Here is a 24815-nt window from a genome sequence, read left to right as displayed (position 1 = left end):
CTATTTTTGCAGATGACACCAAGCTATGTAATATAGTTCAGTCTATGGAAGATGTTCGTGACTTGCATGTGGATTTAAACAAACTAAGTTTGGGCGTCCAGTTGGCAAATGAAGTTTAATGTAGATAAATGTAAAGTTATGCATCTGGGTACCAACAATCTGCATGCATCATATGTCCTAGGGGGAGCTATACTGGGGGGGGGGGGGGTCACTTGTCGAGAAGGATCTGGGTGTTCTTGTAAATCATAAACTAAATAACAGCATGCAATGTCAATCAGCTGCTTCAAAGGCCAGCAAGATATTGGCGTGTATTAAAAGAGGCATGGACTCACGGGACAGGGATGTAATATTACCATTTTACAAAGCATTAGTGAGGCCTCATCTAGAATATGCAGTTCAGTTCTGGGCTCCAGTTCATAGAAAGGATGCCCTGGAGTTGAAAAAAATACAAAGAAGAGCAACTAAACTAATAAGGGGCATGGAGAATCAAAGTTATGAGGAAAGATTAAAAGAATTAAACCTATTTAGCATTGAAAAAAGACGACTAAGGGGGGACATGATTAACTTATATAAGTATATGAATGGACATGCAAAATATATGGTGAAATTCTGTTCCATGTAAAATCCCTTCAAAAAAGAATGGGGCACTCCTTCTATCTGGAGAAAAAGAGGTTCAATCTGCAGAGGCGACAAGCCTTCTTTACTGTGAGAACTGTGAATCTATGGAATAGCCTACCGCAGGAGCTGGTCACAGCAGGGACAGTAGATGGCTTTAAAAAAGGCTTACATAATTTCCTAGAACAAAAAAATATTAGCACCTATGTGTAGAAATGTTTCCCTTCCCTTTTCCCATCCCTTGGTTGAAATTGATGGACATTGAGTCTTTTTTCAACAGTACTAACTATGTAACTATGTAACGCGTCCATAAATACGGACGGTTTACGGATGCACCTCCGTAGCCATCCGTATTTACTGAAGCTCCCATAGACTTCTATTGGACAGTCCGTGCTGTAATTACTGACATGAATAGGACAGGTTCTATAATTTTTCAGCACGGACACCCATCCGTAAAAATACTGAAAGGTGTCCGTGGCCAATAGAAATGAATGGGTCCATAATTACTGTACATAATTACGGACCGTAATTACTGATGAAAAATACGGTCATGTGCATGGAGCTTTAAGGTCTATAATCATGATGTCAGTAAAATAGAGACTGGGAAAAATGGAATTCATAAGAGTGCAGCAAGGTGGAAAGAGTCCTAGATAAACTAAATGCTTTTCTAATATTTGCAAAAAAATGCTTCATAAGCCATTTTGGATAACGTTCTGTAGACTGATAAGGCAAAAGTGGAACTTTTTGGACTTTATAGGTCCCATTATGTCTGTATAATGGCAAGACTTGAAGTGAACATTTCATGTATGAAAAATTACTGTTCTGAATAAAAAAGTTGCAGTTCTGAAAAGTAGAGTGGCGTAAAATTCCTCAAGAGTGATAAAATAACCCCTCAGATTCCCCTTCTGTGTGTTCTGATGTCCCTCTTTAACCCAGATGGTAATACCTGTATTGGTGACCACTGACCACAATATCTATAAATGTTAAACTGTAGATACAATATATGCTCAGTTAATATATTATTATTATTGTGTGATACAGTTGATAATTGTACTATATTCCTATGCTAACTACCAAGTGGTTCATGACAGCACTACTCCATTGACATGGTCAGCTTAGGCTTAATCAATGGCCTAGTAGAGGACAGCAAGGGATCTCTAGAATGACTCTGTTCATGGAAATTAAACTATTGGGGCAAGTAAAGCTATATAAATAGCTGAGAATGCAGAAGAGGGGTTAGGCATTAACACTTACCAAGAAGCTACCAGCTTGTCTGTGTGTGTCTCTTTCTCACTCTGCTCCTGCTCCCCCTGTCAATAGACTTGTATGAGGAGTGTGTCTGTGTTTTTTCTCTTTCTGCTCCCTCCACCTGTTTGCCCCTACTCTCTCCATAGACTTCTATAGGCAGTGTTTCTGTGTCTCTTTCTGTCTTTAAGATAAAAACTGATTGAGGACCCTGGGTAGTTGGCAGGTATAATATACGATTAACATAAAGAATGCCTGCAGGCAAACAAACCCTTTTTCCCAACTACCCTTAAAAGATGAGAACAATATTTTATTAACCTACGTATAGCAAAAAGGACAGACCACATAAATGATTATTAAAATTGTCACTGCCAAGAGCCGGACATGGGAGTAATCAGCTGATACAAATGCAGCAGTGTACCAACAAATGTAAGAACCGTCATTACTATCAGTTATAAGTTAGATTGTCTAAGTAATACAGCGGTAGGTACAGCTTGAGGCAGGAATTAAAACAAAGAAAGACCCCCTGACATGTTTCGCTAACAAGTAGCATCCTCAGGGGTACATGGGGCTAAAAAAGGGTTTGTTTGCCTGCAGGCATTCTTTATGTTAATCTTTCTGTCTTTACGCCCTCCTCCTTTTCCCCCTTCCCCTCTCAATAGATTTATTTTGGCAGAATGTCTGTATCTCTTTCTCTCTCTGCTCACTCCTCCTTCACCCTCTCCCCTCTATATAGACTTGTATTGGCAGGCAGTAAAGGGACACCTTCTTATTTCTGTCTGTAACTAGGGATGAATTTTGCTTGACAACATGGGGTAAACAGCAGATTACAGGAAGGGAGACACCTGGTGGCAGTAACTTCACACAGAATTTTCATGGATACAACAACTAAATTTTAACAAAATATTGTTCAAATTTAAACAAAAACAGGTATACTATTAGATTAGCATAATTTGTTTGAAAAGTTAGTGTCCATTTAAGTTATTTTTTTCACATCTATAATAGGAATACAAAGATAGCCATAAATAAATTATTATTATTATTATCATTTTCATTTAATTGTTATTATTTAAGAAAAATTGTTGCTTGTGTAATAGACCAACACATGTTTTTCCTATTTCGACATTGCCTTTTGGCTGTCTGGGAAATAATTCCCTATTAGTAGTTTCATTTTTCAAAATGAAATGAATAGTTCACCTTTACGTCAAGAAACACATAACAATTCCAAGTAGTAAAATCTGACAATATAGCTTGGGAAAGCTTTAAAAAGGAAGTAAAGTTGTAAAGATGGATATCACATCTGATTTAGTCTACATCAAGCCAGCTGTCTTGCTCCTGTTGGCACTCAAACTATTTTAAAAGTACAATGAAGTCAGATGTGAACTCTTGAAATACTACCCAGGGATGATTAACATCCTCCAATGAATTAAATTAATATGATATGTAAAGACATCTTCCAGCAAAACATGGTACAGTATTTAGGCGGGCCTGCAGGATCCATACAAAGAGGTGAGCTAATAAGCTGTGAAAGATTTTTATTTGTAAAGAGAAAAATACACGCACTGGTGACAGATGGTTCAGCGTTCTACTCGAGGCTTGGAAAAAATGAGGCTACAACAGATGATTCCAAATGACACTTTAAATTCCCCATTACAACAAAATATTTTAAAAAAGCCTCTTGTTCTCAGGCAAGTTTAGCAGTTGTTTTGTTAAACCCAGTCTGCTAAATACTTTAGATTTTGTTTCCTTTTCTTAATATAACAAACACAACATAATTGAACACAATTTAATTCTACTGAAACTCCTACTTAATGACCTCAGGGTTGGGTTGGTTTGGATGGTAAATTAGAATTTAATTTGTAGAGCATTTTCTCTTTCATTTGGCTACTAAAATCTTGATGGGGACCAGTAACCCAATTTCATAGGAATAAAATCATATAGACAAGGTAACAAATGGGATGTGCTGTCAGAGTTGCCTTCTTGTAAATAGGAAAGCTCACACTCAGGTATCAGAGTTGTAGATTTTCACAGCACTATTTATTGTACTGTATAATGTAGTGGGAAACTGGAAAAAAATTCTTTGTTCAGGTGGAATAGGAAAAAAATAGTGATTCCTCAATCTTTGGGGGCTTCGTTTTTTACGGCACTCACCATGCGGTAAAAACGACTTGCTAACCAAATGTATGCAACTTTTTAACTTTTTTTTTGTCTTTTCATAATAAAGCATTTTGTAAGGAGAAAAAGTCGGGTTTTATTATTTTTTTACTTGGGGTTTTTATTTATTTATTTATTATTAACATTATTAAACTTTTTAAACTTTTTTTTTTTAGTCCAACTATGGGACTTTACTGTGCGATCGTTTGATCGCTTTTATAATACACTGCAATACTTCTGTATTACAGTGAATTATTGCTTGTCAGTGTAAAAATTACAGGCATTTGTTAGCAGGCGTTCACTAAAGGTAGAACTGGGAGCCTTTGTTAGGCCCCCGACTGCCACAAGAACCATCGGCACCCCGCGATCGCATTGTGATCTAAAACCATGTGGTTGTCGAGATGTGGTGGTCGCTATTGACCGCTGGATCTGATGATTTAAACGGACGGGATCAATGTTGATCCCGCCTGCTCAAGCTGGACTGCTCCAAGCCTTCAGCTACATCCGGTAGCTGAAAGCAGGGAGCTATTACTGCTCCCGACCGCACTGTTTTAATCTGAGGCAGCGCCGTTTTTCTCTGATGTAGCGCTGTAAAAAGGCATATGCATCAGAATAAAGCCCGTTAGTGACCGCCGTAAAAAGGCCCATGGGCAGTCACTAACAGCTCAAACATACTATAGTGCAAAATACACCGATGGTATTGTGGACAGTTTTGCTAAAAGATACCAAATTACAGTACAAAACAGACTTAGCATGTACGCATGTGTCAAAGCAATCGTGAAATGGTCTTAGGATGCAAAGGAAAGGAAAAATAGGTGTACTATGACCACTACACTGAACAAATATTCCAGTACTACACATATTGTACATATCAATAGAGAGGGCATTTTTTTTCTAGTTTAGAAGTACTGGTATGCTGTCATGGTACCGTTAAACTCAAAAAGGTATTACAGTCAGACTGGGCACAAGCTAAACCAGTAAGCAACCTCTGAGGTCTGCAAGGTAACCCTAATATGGCCCTAACTTTAGAGAATCCCTACCTACAGCAGCAGCAGAAACTGCAAATAAGGCCAGAAGGAGGCACTCTGAATAGAGCGCTGCTTAATATGAGTGTATGCCGGACCCGACAGCTGATTGACTGGCGTCTCATTACTCTAGCAGGCTGGCCAGATCAATCAGCTGATCAGCTGCCCAGCCTGGAAGCAGGTTCACAAACAATTCTCTCTTCATGTTTCTTAGTCTTGTACATGTTACTCCCATAATGATAACCCCCATGCTTTATATGTCTTCCTTAGATAAGTACACATGGAAAAAGACACTGGGGTGTGAATGTCCACAATATCCCACATGTTCCTTGAGAGCAAGGAATGCAATCTCCTCCTTTTTACATTTCCATTCTTTTCAATGGAAGACACAGCTTGTGAGAAAACAGCTATGATAATATGATAAAAGTATAAATTTGTAATAATAAAAAAAAAAAAACACAGCAACTCTTGTCAATAATTATTTATTTTATCTTTTTTAAGATCAACGGGTGCTAAGGGTATGTTCACATTTGTGTCAGAGACTCTGTTCAGAACCACTTTTGCCAATTCTGTTCGATTTGATGGTAGGAATAGCAATGTATGCAGCACTGCTCTCTCTGCCAAAACAACAGACACCACGACGGAACCCGACAGACCTAATAGTAAGTCAATAGGATCCGTCGGGAGCTGTTGGTATCCGTTATATAGCAGATCTGGCACTGCGTCGGGACTTCCACTACAAACATAAACCATGACACAGCTTTTGACAGATGTTTCACGTGAAATGGCCACGTATAGTGAATTTAAACCGGGCATTATAAAAGTAATAATTTTAGTTTAGTAAGCGGCATTATTTTGAAAGACATACAGTATCAGAATTTGTAAATAACTTTTAAGCATACATAGGTCATCGTACAGTACAGAGTACGGTATTCCATCATTCTTCAAATTCACATAACAAGAAGAAATATGGGATATACACTGTATATACTATAATAAATTACAGTTTTACATTGAATGGAGCGCAAAAGGGACCATGACCCTTCAATTATATTGTCTTGCCTTTTATAGAATACAGATTAAACACACAAGCCGGCTTCATTAAATGCTCATATCACAAATGCTAGTGAACTGTGACCATGTGATTGACTCACAAGTGATCGCAAGGTTACACTGCTGGAGGCTTATCTGTCACTTGGATTCTTTAGACCTTTACTTACTAAAAGGATTAAATGTTCAAAGACCAGCTCTAATTTAAGCTTCAAGATAATCTGTCAATTTGTGACTACTAATGCATGTCAATAATATTGACTGTCAAAAGAAAGTTTGATTTAAAAATATGAAAGTCAGAAAATAAGATCAGTTTTCTAACTAAAATAAATTGAGATTCCAATTTTATTGCCATTTGGTCTATTTAAAGAGAGGAGTAAATAAACATTTTGACATTGAGATTAACCAGTACCAATTCATGGCAAAATTACCTAATATACTAGAAATAATCATGCTAAAACTAAGTGAGTTTAGCATTGGTTGTGCCATTTGCTGGTATAATTAATTCACGGGCACTTAAAAAGCCATAGCTTGGATGTTGGACACCAAGGTGACGCCATGTGCAGCTGCATATAGAGGCATAAATAAAGCTGTTTTCGATTTTCTCTTAAGATTTTTTTTAAATAGTATCTGTTCTGAAGTGGGAAGGTGGGTATGGATATATAAAATGACAAAACAAGACATTTAAAAGAACATTTCCATCCATAACAATGTAAAATCAACATCCATGTAAATGTCCTCGCATGGTCCTGAAAGTCAGTACCATCTAATGGTCACAACTAGGTCACACATTCTTTTCATAGCCTGAGAGATTTTTCCACCTGTGCTTAGAAAGAAATGGCATAATATACCATCTTGTTGCTTGGATTTTGTAATATGATTATTTTCGATAGGAAGAATGTGTGTATTTTAGATGTAGTTGTACTTAACCCCTTGGCGCAAACAAGCCGTAAATGTATTCTACTTGGCGATAGTGCTGTTCTTAGCTAGTACTTAGGCGCTCATTTAAGATGTTGTGGTGGCACAGAATCATACACTAGGTTGGCTGCACTTAACAGCTACCACTCTGTAACAACGACCATAGTTGAAGAAAACTCCAATCCTGGCCATTTAACCCTTGTGATGCCACAATCAATAGTGATCATGGCATCACAAGGGAGAGGGATCTCTTTATTACCTGATTGTCAGCTCAGCGATAGCAGATGCCAGCCCTGGGTCTAAAAAAAAAGCCTCCGAGGACTGTCTCTGTTAAAGCAGGCCTGCAGTACCTTAATGCATTGGAATACATAGGCATGAACGGAAGCTACGAGGATAGTTTGAACAGAGGTGTATTCCTGTGTAAAAGGGTAACTGAGGGAGCACCTGAGGGGAAAAACATGACGGAATAGAGGTTAGTGCTGTAATCTCCATTCAATACATATTTACATGTTATGTAGCACTTATAATCCTTGGTCAATAATATACATTCATTTTAGATTTAATTGACATGCTTATTTGCATAAGGGACATATTTTTGTTTGTGATTTTAAAAATGGGAGGGAATAAGGGTTCAGCCTTTTTGTGCCTACAGGTTCCTGAGGTACAAATTCTGTACTGTCTGTACCCAAATCCGCTATGCCATCATGTTGTATATGATGTTGGTACATTTCAGTGGTAAAAGCACCAAACTTTAGATATATATAAGCGGCAGTTGCTATTTTACAGATGAGAAAAAGGATCGCATGACCTTGGACGGGCTTCTTCAAGACAGCTCATCCAGAATGCACTGTGGTTATCCCTTCCTCTACCCATATATATAGCTGTCACTTTCACATGACATGCTGGTTTGGTTTAACTCCTTAATGATCTACGACGTAACTGTACGTAATGTTTGGAATGGGGAGTATCATGCGGGCTCAAGGGAGCTGAGCCCACTACATACTCAGCGGGCATACAACAAACCCACACACCGCTCCATCTACAAAATAAAAAAGTTATGGCTCTCAGAATATGGCGACACAAAACGGATTTTTTTCTATAGCAAATGGTTTTTATTTTGTAAAAGTAGTAAAAGATTTAAAAAAAAAAATATATATATATACAAATTTGGTATCACCCTAATCATTTTTACCTGCAAAATAAAGCTAACATGTTGTTTTTACCTCACGGTGAATGCCTTAAAAACTAAAGCTATGGAGGGATCACGTGTTTTTTTTCCCATTCCACCCCACAAATTTTTTTAATTCTGTTTCCTAGTACATTATATGATACATTAAATGGTGGCATAAAAAATTACAACTCGTCCTACAAAAAAACAAGCCCTATTACGGCTATATTGATTGAAAAATAAAAAATATATGGCTTTTGAAGACAGGTAGGAAAAACAAAATTGAAAAACTGAAAAGGGGTAACTACCATAAAAGCGAATGGGAGTTTCAGAAACAGCGTACCACGGCGAGCTACGCTGTTTCCGAAGTTAATGATTTCCGGAAACTGTGTAGCTTGCCGCGCTACGCTGTTTCAGTAACTCATTCACTTCTATGGGAGTTACGGAAACAGCGTAGCTCAGTGAGCTCTCGGCTGTTTCCGGGACTCCTGACCACCTAACCAGAAGTGGCCGGGAAGCAGCAGAGTCAAGTAAGCTAGAATGTGGTTTAGGGTGCCCCATTCTAGAGATAGGTGCAGGTCCCAGAGGTGTTTTATGGAAAATCCTGTGGATATGCCATAGATGTCCAAGATGGGAAAACTGCTTTAAAGGATCTGCTGCAAACGTCTTGGTGCCAGATAAAACAAGTCTTGTGGAGTCCATGCCTCCATGTGTCAGAGATGTTCTGGTGACATGAGGGCTACCTAAACAATATTAGGCAGGTGGTTTTAATGTTATGGCTGAAAGGTGTGTATCACAGTGGAACAGCTCTGTGTAGGAGATTTTTTTTCCCCTTTTTATAATGACATAGAAACATAGGTAAAAGGTGATTTGGATAGACTGCTGTGTCACAAATTGTCAGGATCTGATTTAGAGACCTTGCTTTTGTCAAGAAAGACAGTTGGGCGTCTGCGTTAAAGAAGTACTGGGAATATTTTCATCAAAGGTTTGAATTGAAAAACAGTAGGAGGTAAATATCTGAGATGTTGCTAAGAAAGCCCGCTATAGCCGCCAATTACCATTAACAGTGGATGGCATTGGTTCAATGATGTAATTCAATCTGGTGTCCTACATTTTATCAGACAATAATTCTGAATGGACATAAAGGCTTTATAGTACACAGTATGCTTATTTATATGCATTGCTTTTGTTTTAATTTTACCACCGTAAACTACTGTTCTTTTCAGCTTCAACTCCAGTTGTGCTCTATCTAAATAAATGTCAAAGAGGCCATTGGAGCAAAAAATTATACATTTTAAAGAGTTCTACATCCTCTTATTTTCCACATTAATTGCATTGATTTTATTCAACTGCTCCTCACGGTATGGTGCCTAGTCAAGATGGGAGGCTTGCAGGCATCAGCTTTGTTGCCTGGAGTTTTAACTTCTGTTAGGGTCACTCATGCCAAACACATCTTATAAGATGTTCAAGGCAAAACATACCACTTTTATAAGGTAGCAAACGTTTAGATAGGTGACACCAAATTAAACCGCATGGAAGAAGGCAACGGTAAACCACTTCTGTTTTTTACCCAGTAAACTATATGGATAAGCACATATTAAAGAAAGGACCAAGATGAACAATGCTAGCACACATTATTTATCATCTATATACTTAATTTGAATTAATAAAACTAAAATTAATTACATTACACATTCCCTGTAATACTCAAAAAAATGTTGTTCAGATTCTTGTGATCATTACCCAATGTCATACAACACTGAATTCATTTGAGTTTATGCCGTTGAAAGCATCATGAACTTCAAATGTGCAAGCTTCAATATAAGTAAAAAACAAACAAATCCTCAAACAATTTAGTAACTAGGCCTCATAGTAAATTATTCAAGAACTGAGATACATTGATATTAAAACAAGACAAAGAAACTGTAATTTACAAAATCAAGATGGATAAAGATCTTAACGAAACCAAAGAATGGATTCTAGACAACTGGCAAAAAGGAAAATGAATAATATTGCAACAACATCAATAAAAATACTAAATATGGATACACATATGGAGAATGACTGTTTTCCAGATTCGCTAAGAGATTAAAAGTTCATATTTACTTTTATTGTGTAAAGATGTCAATGGAAAAAAAATGAATACGGAAACAAAGGTCAAGCAAAGATGGAAGACCTCAATAACCAAGACTAACTAAGATATTTGTATTAATAGCAACTATACTAAAGAACCAGTAATGGAATATGAAGTACAGTGCAGATGTACCAGGTCTAGCAGACACACAATGTATTATCTGTAGTTTACAGTTCTTATTTTTAAATATTATAGTTATTTTTATTTTAAAAACTTCTCTAGGATGGGCATATTAGAGGCATACACTTCCTTTGTGTATTGTCTGTATAGACAGTGCAGCAGGGTTTATTAGCAGCTGAGATAAATGGGAGTCAATTGACAGAGAAATGTCATAGATTTTTACAGTCTACCGGAGTACAGTCTTCCCACGGAGACCATGGAGTGACAGCGGAGCTGCATACAGATCCTCTTCTGTAAAAATTTTGTGTATAGTGTTGCTATCCTACCTTATCTAGTAGTAGTAGTAGTAGTAGTAGTAGTAGTAGTAGTAGTAGTAGTAGTAGCAGTAGTAGTAGTAGTAGTAGTAGTAGTAGTAGTAGTAGTAGTAGTAGTAGTAATAGCAGTAGTAGTAGTAATAGCAGTAGTAGTAATAGTAGTAGTAGTAGTAGTAGTAGTAGTAGTAGTAGTAGTAGTAGTAGTAGTAGTAGCAGTAGTAGTAGTAGTAGTAGTACAATAGAGCTGTCATTAACTCGTCCGCATCTATTGATAAGAAGATTATTCTCCTCATCCTATGTCTGTATATACGCTGCAAAGCTGACAAGTGAGCTACCGAGAACAGGAACTATCAGCTTATTGTTACTGCTCTAGTGGCCAGTGTGAAAACGCCAACATTACAAGATTGTATTTTGTATGGATAGTAACAATAACAACAAAAAAATAATAAAATACCAGCACCAAAAATGTCTTAATAATAGCACATTTAAATAATATGTCATTTTCTGATGATACGGTCCCTTTAACTACTTTACAAAAAGGCCTATTTTGGATCTTTAGGACAAAGCACCTTTTTTAATTTTTTCATTGTTGCATTTTATGAGCCATAACTTTTTAATTTTCCATCAATGTAACTGTATGAGGACTTGTTTTTTGTGGGAAGATTCATGTTTTTAATAGAACCATTTTAGGGTACATATAGAATATTGATTTACTTCTATTGTCCTATTTTTGAGAGAATTGAAAAAGACAGCTATTCCGCCACGATCACTGTGCCGTTATAATAATGTTTTAACTTAATTCTATGGGTTGTTACGATTGTGGCGATACCATATATGTGTATTTTTTTCCTTTAAATGCTTTTGCAAAATAAAACCATTTATATGGGAAAAATGGTTTGATTTTTATTTATTTTTACAGTAAACTGTTTTTGTTATTTTTTACCACTAGGCGACTTCACAATGTTTATGATGATCACAATATTGATGAATAATCATTTGATCACTTCATTAATGCATTGGTATACTTAGTATACCAAAGCATTATTGCCTGTCCGTGTAAAACTGACAGGCAATCTATTAGGCCATGCCCTTCAAATGTCCTAATAGGCATATACGTTGACATGGCAGGCCTGGGGTGCTTTTTTAGGCCCACGGCTGCCATAACAATCATTGACACACCACGATTGCGACACCTAAATACTGATTGCGAAATTGAGGGTGCCCCCTCCCTCTGTTAAAATTCAAAGATGCCGCAGTTGCTATTAACCGCGCATCTAAGCGGTTAAACGTCTGGGATCGGAGTTATTTCTTATCCCAGCTGTTGCAGCGGGATGTTACCTGTATAGTACAGTGGCACACGCTGCTAATAGCTTGCGCCATCACATTGTCGTAACTGTACGTCAAGGTGTGGAAAATTTGTCTTTACCATGATATACAGTTACATTGTGGTGCAGGTAGGGGGCTAAATGACAAATTCAGGTGTGCTAAATCTGTAAGACTGGCTAAGAGATTGTTTCCTTGGGGATCTATGGCACAGCATTGGAAATATTACATAACACTTACAGATTAAGTAGCTAATTTGATTTCCCCAAAAAACAAAGAAGACAATTATAAATTTGTGAACTATTGCATTGTTTATCTTATATGAAATGTCAGATAACTTATTCCAAAGACCGAATTCCAGAACGCACACATTGATATACAAACTGAGTTCTAGAAAGTCCAAGGAAATATGAAATATTTTTGCTAATGAGAGCTGTACAATTTAAAAAAGCCAAGAATACTGGAAAACCTTCACCAGAATTGATCATGTAACATTATGGAATGTCATCTAGAAAATAAGTGTACCCCAACACTTCTTTTTTACCACGTCACCTTTTGAGGTTTACATATTCTGCCATATATTATGGACTACATCAGTACGACACATTGCCATATCCTATGATGTACATACAGGTTTCTATGCAGGGTCAGGTAGAAAAAAGGGGCAATTACCCAGGAGCCTCCAATTCCTGTCCCACTTAAGAGATTTTCAGATATTCCAAACTTGATTTCGGAACTTGTTACTTTATGCCCCAACTGTCAGCAGTACAAACTAGAAGAACTCAATTAGGGAAGTGTTCATGTTTATTGTTAAAATGCAGACCATGGAGGAGAGTTGGACAACACCAAAACACATTATGGCTCTGCCAACAATTATTTATTATGTATGACCAAGCTTTATATGACACTCTAACTAGGAAGGGGGAACCCAAAGGTTTTATTTTTTTGCCAAGTGTCCTCTATTACCTAAACTACTATCTCATACTTCAAAGTAACGGTTTTTATTTTAACATATGATATTTCTCATGTCACGGCCGTAAACGCTGGATTTACTTAGGATTTTTTACAACATTTTGAGGTTGTATAATACATTTTTATTCCTTCTCCTTTGCATGTTGTTTTCTCATAAAGATCTATTAATGCTTTGCAGTCAGGTGCAATAAGCTAGCCAGCGTTTCAAAAGGGATAGAAACTGTAGAACAGGATATCTGTAAGATACTAAGGTTGGGCAACTCAGACTAAATCCGTATCCTTATTCTTACATAAATATAAATGCACAGATCAATGAAAATGCTCAACAGGTGTATGTGAAATTATATCTCATAATGCTTTCCCACTAATTGCCAACAGCTGCCAATGCCCTCAATGAAATATGATCCTAGAAAGATGAAGATGATAAAATATTTCAATAGCAAGCTTGTAAGTGCCAATTTCCAGTGAAATTAATTAGAGCACTAATCCTATGCACTCAAAACAGAATCACTACAAGTTATTTTGACCTAGAACTAAATCTCAACTTTCAAGACAATAATATTGTGATATACCTGATCTCAGTAATTCATATATTAATTCCCTTGAGTATTACGCACATAGACAAACTCATAAGAAATGTAATTAGTTTTCCAGCAAAAACAGAACAATCTTACTTATATTACAGTAAATAAGTACTGTACTGGACAACTTATAATAGTGGTGCCAAAGCGCTTAATGCCAGAACAGAATAGTCTTTCCCACATTCCTTATGTATGATCATGGTGGAGTTTCATAGATCATACAATGTGTTATAATGCATAGTGCATAGTTGAATCATGACTGAAGTGGAACTTCCCTGCTTGAATTCCAAACGCCTCTCTGCTTTGGCAGATTTGCTAAGCTTCTTCTTATTCCAAACTGACATACTCCAAATATATTGATGTATAAGCCCTGTCACATTCGAATATAGCTCGTAAATAGATTTCTAATGCATATGCACTATATATGCAAAAGAATATATAGATTATATATAGTTAGGTGCAGAAATATTTGGACAGTGACACAATCATCATTATTTTGGCTCTGCATGTCACCACTTTGGATTTGAAATGAAACAACTGAGATACAATTGAAGTGTAGACTTTGAGGTTTAACTGGTTCCCGACCGCTGGCTGTGTTTTTACGGGCAGCGGTCAGGGTCCTTAAAACCCGAGCCAGAGACTTTTTACGGCTCGGGTTTTAACTTGCTGCCCGCATGTTCGGGCAGCTGAATGTCGGGTCTCCGGCTGTCAGTGACTGCCGGGGACTCTGAGGAGAGGATAGAAGCAGCTTTCACTGCTTCTGTCTTCTCCGATGTCTTTTTACACAGCGCTCAATGAACGCTGTGTATAGGAATAGAGACCGCAGCAGCGGCGCTGTCTCTATTCCTCCCGGTGATCATGTGACTGGTCACATGATCACCGGGTGCCGTTACTGAAAGACTGCTGCTGGGTCTTACTAGACCCAGCACAGCCCTATTAGTGACAATCGTCACTATGAGAGGGCTGATTTCCCCTGTAACTGGGGCTGCTGTGCAGCTCCAGTTACAGTGGAAAAACATGGTGTAAAAGAAAGAAAAAAATATATAAAGTTCCCCAAAGGTCTTTTTTGACCTTTGAGGGACAGACCATAGTAATAAAAAAATAGTAAAGTCAAGTGCAATTTTTTTTTTATAATAGATACACATAAAATACCCACTCCAAAAAAAAAAGTCCCCCCCCGCCAATAATTTTTGTAACGCTAGCGCTGACCCAATTACCCTAATATAGACATGTAATATATTAAAATTTACGGTAGACAACGACAAACACAAATAAAAGGTCTATTTTAGTGTAAAACTATGTTATTACCAAAAAAAATAGCTGAAACGTAAAAAAGCTTATTTTTGGACTATTATTTTCAAACTTTATGAATAAAAATTCTAAAATAGCAAAAAAGGTGTGTATAAAAACAATAAAAAAAGAAACCTGCATTGTCTACGGAAAAAACATCGCAAAAATCACGTAGTTAGCCCAACAAATAAAAAAGTTAGCCATTTAACAAACACGTGCTAAAAAGGGCTAAATGGTGTCTGGTCCTGAAGGCTCAAAATAGCCCGGTCCTGAACTGGTTAATTAAAGAGGTTAAATAAAAATATCCTGTGAAACGTTTAGGAATTGCAATCATATTTCTACACAGCCTCCTCATTTCAGGGGCTCAAAAGTAATTAGATAAATTAACATTACCATGAATAAAATGTTTTTTTTTTTGTAATACATTGTAGATAATTCTTTGCAGGCAATGATGGCCTGAAGTCTGGAACCCATGGACATCACCAAACGCTGGGTTTCCTCCTTTGCGATGCTTTGCCAGGCCTTTACTGCAGCTGTCTTCAGTTGTTGATTGTTTGTTGGTCTTTCTGCCTTAATTTTTGTCTTAAGCAAGTGAAATGCATTCTCAGGTTGCTTTGGCAGTATGTTTTGGGTTATTGTCCATCTGTACTGCGAAAAGCGACGTCCAATCAACCTTGCTGCATTTGGTTGAATCGGAGTAGAAAGTATATCCCTGAACACTTCAGAATTCATCCGGCTGCTTCTGTCTTTAGTCACATCCTCAATAAACACTAGTGACCCAGTGCCTTTGGCAGCCATGCATGCCCATGCCATCACACTGCCTTCACCATGTTTTACAGAGGATTTGGTGTGCTTTGGATCATGAACCGTTCTAAGCATTCTCAATACTTTCTTCCTCCCATCATTCTGGTGCAGATTGATGTTAGTTTCATCTGTATAAGGAAAGCTGTTCCAGAACTGGACTGGCTTCTTTAGCTGTTGTTTGGCAAAGTCTAATCTGGCCTTTCTATTTTTGAGGCTGATTAATGGTTTGCACCTTGTGGTGAACCATGATGAAGTCTTCTCTATATGGTAGACTTAGATACTGATACACCTACTTCCAGAAGAGTCTTATTCACTTGGGTAGATGTTATGGAGGGCTTTTTCTTCACCATGAAAAGGATTCTGTGATCATCCACCACTATTGTCTTCCGTGGATGTCCAGGCCTTTTTGAGTTCACGAGATCACCAGTGCGCTCTTTTTTTAAAAATTAAGAATGTACCAAACTGTTGATTTGGCCACTCCTTTCAGCATAACGATGGTCTGTTTCACTTGCATTGAGAGCTCCTTTGACCTCCTGTTGTGGGTTCACAGCAACAGCTTCCAAATGCAAATGCCACACCTGGAATCAACTCCAGACCTTTTATTTGCTTAATTGATGATGGATTAACGAGGGAAAATGCCTATGCATCCCATTAAAAAGCTTTTGAGATAATTGTCCAGTTACCTTTGGTCCCTGGAAAAAGAGGCAGCTACATATTAAAGAGCTGTATTTCCTAAACCCTTCCTCAAATTAGGATGTGAATACCCTCAAATGAAAGCGGAGAGTCTGCACTTTAAGCCCATATTGAATATATAACTGTATATTCAATATGTTTTGGTAAACAGCTAAAGTGCCAAAACTTGTCACTGTCCAAATAATTCTGGACGTAATTGTGTATATATATTTTGTATATAGGACCTTACACTGTAGATATGTGTCATCTTTTGCTTTGCTTTGTGCAGAACCGATATATATTTACATCTACTCTTCTGCTGACCATTGGATTCCCACAGCAGCCCCAACACCCGGATCGCGAAGTTACCAACAGCCTCTGATCGTTGTGACATCATTGAGACCTGCGTGGTTCAGGTCCCTATCACATGATCACCGTGAAAGCAAATCATGGCACTCACAGGAAAAAATGTTTGTAGTAACAAATTTTCCTGGGGTCTGTACTGTAAAAAAATGTTTTCTCTCGTCTCCTGTCAGAGTGAGATCTGAGAAACAAAAGGCTGCTAAACAGAGTCGACATATATTTGGCTGAAAGTAATTAACTATTAATCCCTTCTTGCCTGCCGGGCCCCGACATTTTACATGGTCCGTTTGATGGCACTGGTCTCTCCTGCGCAGGGTTTCAGCACTATTTCAGTCTGTCATTTTGACAATCCAAACCTGAACTGTGATAGCAAACTGAAATATAAGATCATTGTCTGTAAATTTCTTGGAGTGCGCTCAAATAACGAAGGCTTTGCTCCTGTATCGCTATAGTGGCATTATATGTTAGATGATGTACATACATTTGCCATCATATTCACAGGAGAATTATGGGATACATTTTTGGGGTAAATATTGTTCATTGAACCAACTACCTTAGAACAGAATATGAAAATAATGTGAACATTCTCTTTCTCCCTTTTTCTGCCAATTTTCCCTATATAAGACCCCCAAAATAAAAATATATTAGCTCCACTTTGGAATAATTAGAAATCCCTATGTGTCTAGAAAAGAGAAATAAAAATACATATCCCCTTTAGAATGCAGCATTTCAAATGTGAAATTTTGATCTCGGCATCAAGATTTGGATGGCAATAGCGAATGTCCTGAAGCTGAAGCTCCTGACGTACAAGCGAAACATGTCAATAAGGCTCCATTAGCTCGTTGGAGGCTAAAATACAATGGTATACCTTTTTCATACCATCCAATGGGATCCACTTTGAGTGACGGATGACACTGTATCGCATACGACACAGGCATCAATTGCATGTGTGCCTTTCAACAGCTTTTAATGACATATCCATTAAACGGATGCCATAATAGTCTATGGGTGATGAATGCCTGACGAATGCATAAGTAGTATCAGTGACCCATTGGCTATTATGGCATCCATTGAACGGACACGTCATGAAAAGGTCATAAGAGTTTATGAAGTATCCATCTAACGGGTCTGATAATAGTCTATGGGTGATGGATTCCACTGTTAGGCATCCATCACAGCCTACGTTTAACATATATATCAGGAGCTTTTCCCGGCGTGTACGTAACACATAGACCAATAACATGATGTGAATGGGGCCTAATATTGGATTACCCAGTTTTCATTTTCTGGTTTATTCTTATTGCTTACTCACTTAATAGGTCATCATATGATATGCCATGTATTTTGTACTCTTGATTGTGCCCTTTTTGTTATGTACTTTCTCAATAAAAGATAATTTGAAAAAGAAAGAAACTCATCCAATAATTATTTTTTCTTTCTTAAAGAGATTGTTTTATGAAGCTGTTATATCTGGGGGAAGTCCCGTTTAGGAATATATTTCGGCAGTAGAAATATAGCATTACAAATCGGCCGTTCCAATAAATGACTGTCGATCTAAAGCATTGATGTGCCGGGCTGGCCAGAGTAGGAGCATCCCTCTGGTCTGGCACATAGAGAGGTGTCCTGAAGGACCCCCTCTTTAGAAATCCATATGTCCAAATAGAGAATATGGACAAGGTTTGCCATCACGAGATAATCCCTTTAATGAACAAGAACAGATAGAAAATGTGCGTGTTTGCTGATAGTCGAATAGTGATAATGCACAAATATACAGTATAGTTAATAAAAGAAATAACCTGAGATAATAAACAGTTAGGAAGGTTTATCCATTAACATAATACCCTTGGCTTTAAAGAGTACCTCCAGATACAAGGTGTTTGGCTGTCCTGACAGACTTTTAAATGTCTCACAGAGAAAAGGTTGGGTGGTTCCAATTTAGAAGGTCTTTGTAGGAGGGTCATCTCACATTGTATTGTTACCTAGGCTATAGGACTCCATGCTTTCCTCACGGTATCGTACTTTTAAAATTTGGATAGGAATGGAAAACGCCTTGAAGCTGAAGGTACACTTTAAATATTTTGATCTCCTTTAATACTAATTTTAGTGCATTCAGGAGGAAATAAATGTCATAAAATTTTTTATAATTTAAGGGAACTGTAGCTGATAAAAATAAAACATGTATTTTAATGTTTTTTCTTGGTAAAATTGTGATCTTGATGCAGCTTACTGACTTTTCCCAGTTTTTCACAGTATGCTGAAGAATATGCAGCCCATAAGGTTTCACTTTATATGCATAATATAAGAACAGACATGATTTCTCAAAAGATAAAGCAATTTATTCCTGTACAGTATGTGAATTTGCTTTTTTCTACCAAATGCATTGAATTACACAAATTTGATTAAATGCTTTAAATTATACTTGTCAAGAGCTTAACATTCACATACCCTTGAGGAATATAATAATATTCAACATTATTCTGTTTCTTTCTCCTCTGTTCTTAGTAAATGAGCTTAGATTTTAAGTGCAAGCCATAAATAGTCTCTTCCCACACTAAGCGATCTTGAAGTCTATGGTTAATAGCATAAACAAGGATGTATAATCAGTGTTTTGCTATATTGTGGGATAATGCAATAATCATATTTATTACAAACACATGTCAAAGCGAATTGTTATAAAAGAATTCTCTCATTGTCTACGCCACAGAGGACATCTGTTGTATATTTATTTCATGTAAGTTAATAAGGCTTTGGGCCTGACTAAATAAGTAAAGCAATTTTAACAATAATTTTTCCAGTGTACAATCCAAAACATTCACATGGTTGATATTTACCAAGCAGAAATGTTGCAAGGCCGCCGAGACATCTAGACATCTTAAAGTAAAAATATGCTTAAAATATGTTATGCTTTATTATTTTCAAACAATGTATACATTATTTTGCCACTAATCTTTCCAAGAGGATACTGTAATCGAATTATATTTTACTGAAAACAAAATACAAACAAGCAATAAACCATTCACAAGCTACCTCATTGGAGGGCTAGAGTTAATCACAAGAGCACTTACAAGTAAACCAATATAATAAATGTACATCAGATTTATTCTTAAGTATTTTCAATGTATATTTATTAAATTATCTAATTAAGTACTGGTCATTAATCAATGGGAAAAATGCATAGTGGCACATTTTAGGATCAAAAGCCTCCAGTCCCATCTTGCCAACTTTCCATGCTTGAGTAAATTAAGTATCCAAAAAACATTATTCTTGAACAAGGTCTCATGCACACTGGAACCGAGCCTATACAGCTTCCTGGGACACAGCCGTACACTCTCCGCGCACCGACATAGGGGATCCGTTGGAGTAATGCTTCTAGGGCAGAATAACTTGGTACATATGAAATCCGATGTAGCTAGTCTCCGTATAAAATAGAGGGCTCATATACCTCTGTCACGTCTCCATACAAAATGGAGGCATAATACAGTTGTGTGAGTGAGTCCTAAATCTAACAAAATGGGTCCAGACTAAATATAGCAAGAGTGGTTACATTACTGTTTTACTCAATAAACAACTTTGTATAATTTCTTATATAAAAAAAAAAAGCCTTTACATAAGAGCAGGCGGGAGAACATTGGACTGTGCTCTTATGATAGTTGAGCATTACTAATGCAAAATTAAACCCGTAGATTGTCCGCTTCTAAACTGACAAAACAAATTTGTTTTCAACATTTTGCAACCCTTTTATATTAATATTTTTCAATAAGAAGATATATAATCGTAAATCTACTCATCACACTCTTTCACTTACTACTTGGTACTACTGTGTTCCATCTGTATCTCCAGCAGATTACTACTCATACTACTCAATGGAGGGCTCATCTCAATTTATAGTAGTTTTCTTCCTGGTACATATATATATATATATACATATATATATATATATATATATATATATATATATATATATATATATATATATATATATATAGTTACCATGGCCATAGCATGTATGCAGGGAAGGTTAGTTGTCTGGCTGCTTGGTTGGAGATTACATTAACTGGTAGTCTCCAAAAGTACTGCTTCAATTGGTATGAATGATGTGAAGGCAGTAATGGCATTTCCAAACAGCATTTTATAATGGATTTGTTGTGCTAACATTTTCTGTCTTTAGAAATCATAAATCTGTTGGAAACCTGCTAACCCAGCGCCCTCTTGGTTATCAAGTCCCTTTTGAGCCCAAATTTTAGAGCAAATATGGCATTCTCCAAAATGTGAAACTTTTTTACATAAATTAGCCTAAAGCTAATAATAAATTCCACCAATAGTGTCTCTTTTTTTTAACCCAATGGCCCTTCAACTGGGGTCTTTATGCCAAATTCAGACTGAGGTCTAAGCGTCATGCCCTTTGCTGTCCTGATGTCACAATTGTGAGTTCCAGGCTGCTGTGATCAGAGGACTTTATTAGAAGGCAAGTTCTTCTTCAGAGAAACAACATTCATTCTTTGGGTACTTTAAATCTCTCCCACGCTCTTCTAAGCAGAGAGCACTTATTTTTAATTCTAGATTGGAAAATGTACACACTGAGGTGCATAACCTAAGAAGTTTTTAGGGGGATCACTTACGACATTGATGGCTTATCATTAGGATATATGATCAATGTCTGATTTGTAGGGGTCTGACCACTTTGACTCCAATCCAATCCAATCAAAATCCAATCACTAGAATTAAGTGGCAGCAGTGCAAGGAAAGTACTGTGCTTCATTGGCTCCTGACAGTTTCACTCAATTCTTCTTCCAAAGGCTTCATGGTTGGCCCATTAGAGTTAATGGTCCACCATCTAGCCCCCCAAAAAATGCCAAGCAGAGCCTACATGAGTCAAAGGGCCATTGTGCCATCCTAGAACTGATGCCATATTGTTCGAGTGGTCATCAGGGATTAAAATGCTCTGACTCCCACAAATCTGGCTTTGATGGCACATCCTAGAAATTTGCCATCAATGTCTTTAGTAAGAAATCTCTTAAACTATTAAATTATTTTTCTTAAGTAAGAAAAAATATTATAGCTATTTAAAAACTGATCATTGATTGGGACAACTGCAAATATGTCTAACAGTAAATAGTATAATATAAGAAATGTGTACAGTTAAGCACTTAACAAGACATAACCATATAGATTTTTTTAGTGCACCCATTTTTTCTAATTGATTATCCTATTACAAATCTCTCTACAAAACAACATAGACGTGGTACAATATAGAGACTTTGACACTCTCCAGGAGTTGGGATTTATTCCAAATTACCAACCTCAATTCAGTATGGTGCAAAAGAGTAACAGATGGCATTTCTTATGTTCACCAAGCTTCCCAAATCGGAATATGTGAAAATGATGACACTGATTACTCTTGCATACATACACAACCTGCTCTGTTTTACTACTTTGAATTTTGTGAGCATAATGTTAGATTAAAGACTCATGCAATTTAATGTTATGTTCATACATCATAAAATAGCTGATAAGTAATGTCTAGAATACAAAATACATAACATCATGTATCACTGCTATAATAATGCAAATTGCTAGTCACCACTATATGTATGGCAAATATAAATATGAATTATTGCAGCTGCTTCCATTTAACCTTTGCTTACCATTATCTATTGGATTGGAATAGATAATCAAGAATCCTTAAGTCATTCTCCAGCCAAGTACTTAAAACCGAATATTGACTAAAAAATGTTCCTACCAGTTCCCCTTGCGCTCACTTTCTCTTACTTATTGCTGCCCACTGTTTTCCAGGTCAGGGATATAGGCTATAAAGGCGAGTCAGCAGCACCCTGATGTAAGAGATCAAGGCTTCCTAGGCTAGTGTCATTACCACATCACCTGCAGCTTTATACTACTGTAAATTCTTAACAAAAAATCATAGGTATGACTTAAAGGAAACCTTTAACTAGGTTTGGAGCCACTAAACCCCCAGCATACCGTCATGCAGCTGAAGTTTAGTGTACCAGACCTGCCCACATCGAAAAAGGACAGAACATTGTGCATGCGGAGTGAAACGAGGTGTACAGAACATTGTGCATGTGGAGTGAAGCGAGGTGTACTGTCCTCGACTTCATGTGCCCAATGTGAATGCGCCATATGCCGCTTAACTCCTCTACTGGATTGGTCTTGGTAAGTTTTAATTTTCTAACTATTCCCGAAATCTCTGTTTTGGACGTAGGCAGATTTGGAACACTAAACCCAAACTGCATAACGACATGCTGGTGGTTTAGTGGCTCTAAACCTACTGACAGGTTCCCTTTAAAAGAAATAATGGAATCTTTATTTAAAGGTGAGTTTTGCATTTTTGGCTGGAGATATCTATGGAAAACTCTCTATTATAATTTCTTGCATTAATGTGTATGAACAATGCAATGTGAATAATTTTTTGCTCGTTTAGTTCATGCTTATATACACTGTTTAGTGCCTATAGAAACCAAGAATTTAATTTCAGTATCAGTAACTATCATTATACATTTCCCCATTCAAATTTCTTAAATGATAATCATTAACATTTTCCAGATTATCAAATGTTTCCAAAATGTGAATCAGTCAAGCTTTCTGGAAATCTCACTCCTAGGAATTAATTCAACCATGAATATTATATGCAATTCAGTACATTAAAGCAAAGTTTATTTCATATGAACATATATTGCAACATATAAGTTTATACTGTAAAGTTCTAAAGGCATTGTTAAAACACAATAAACACCTACCTGTCTAAAATCCAACAATATGTACTTACTCATTTTAAAGACTTGATAAAGTTGAGTTACTTGAGGAAAATTGCAACAGACAACATGGATGAGTCTGGCGACTGAAATTAATATGTTTCATTTCGAAAATAATTTGATCAATTTCCTTCAAAGATGAGTATACACAATTTGGGAGTGAATTGTGTTTGGGAAAAATATAATTGTGGTCTGTCCAGCTATAAGTAGCTAATAAAATTGTTACTCCTTTTTCATATATTAGTGGTGGCTGGGAAATAGGGTTGGCTGTTGCAGGCAGCTCCTTTCTATGTTTAAGTATATTGTGCCCGCCAGCTACCAAGGGTCATATCCTCGTTCGTTTTGGGAAAAATATATAGTACCAATTCTTACTGTGTAAATAAGTATCCTGTTTGTATTCATAACATGGTAAACTATGACATTTATACATTTATAAAAATACACATGCAGTCTCATTAGTCATGCAATGGTCTCACAGGGTATATTGAAATAAGTTGCACTTACAAAGTAGCCTGTTCCCAAGCTGGAAGCAGCCGAGCTCTGCAATAGAAAACAGAGAGAAAAACTAAGTGGAAAATCAGTGTTGTGTTTTTAACACGTTCCAATCCGCACTGCTCATTACCACCACTTTCCATATTATTTCATCACCATATCACAGCACCAGCATGCTGGTCCTTGTCATTTGCTACTGGAACAAGGAAAGCATTACTTAATTCCCCTTTCCCTGACTTCCCCTCCTCCTTTAAATCTCTTAGCGGTTTGGGGATGGCAGCGTGTTATGTACTGAATTCCAGGCTTCTGCCGTGGCCGTAATTGCCAATTTATTTGACAGGCAGCTGGGTAATGATGGCATTTCGCCCTGCACTGAGACTAAGCAGACACTCATCAAACTTCCTCCCTGACTTGCTGACATTCACTGCCCTGATCCCAAGGTACTGTGTATTGTGGCCACAAAGTGGCAAGAGGGAGAAAAGAACAGACTAACTTCAAAAAGGAAAATCCTACAGGGCTTGGATGACTTTTTCAGTGTGTGACCTGCTTGCCAATTGATTCCCAGGGGTCAGAGGAAAATGAGGCATGTTGTAAACATAATTAGTAGTCTAAGATGTGAGGAACGTGTGGGCACAGCCAGGGAACTAAAACATCAGGCAGCTGCAGACTGTAGAATTACCAAACTTCTCACTATTTGATCATCGACATAATAATATTTGCCCATTTCACATTTCCAATAAAAAGCTGAATTGACTGTTTCATGTTAGCCAACCACATAAACTATTTTCCAGCACATTTATCTTGT

General features: G+C 37.1%; 1 protein-coding gene across 2 annotated transcripts in view; it reads right to left on the bottom strand.

The window, feature by feature from the left end:
- AUTS2 (activator of transcription and developmental regulator AUTS2) overlaps positions 1-24815 on the bottom strand; it is a 1220758-nt gene that overhangs the window by 645331 nt on the left and 550612 nt on the right. For both annotated transcript variants that reach the window (XM_075852897.1, XM_075852898.1), the window contains exon 4: positions 24023-24058. In XM_075852897.1, the coding sequence (XP_075709012.1) occupies positions 24023-24058 (36 nt within the window). The remainder of the gene's footprint in view (positions 1-24022; positions 24059-24815) is intronic.

Source organism: Rhinoderma darwinii, chromosome 2, assembly GCF_050947455.1.
Source record: "Rhinoderma darwinii isolate aRhiDar2 chromosome 2, aRhiDar2.hap1, whole genome shotgun sequence".
Taxonomy (NCBI): Eukaryota; Metazoa; Chordata; class Amphibia; order Anura; family Rhinodermatidae; genus Rhinoderma; species Rhinoderma darwinii.
Note: the sequence above shows the minus strand (reverse complement) of the source record. Positions and strands in the feature narration are given on the sequence as shown.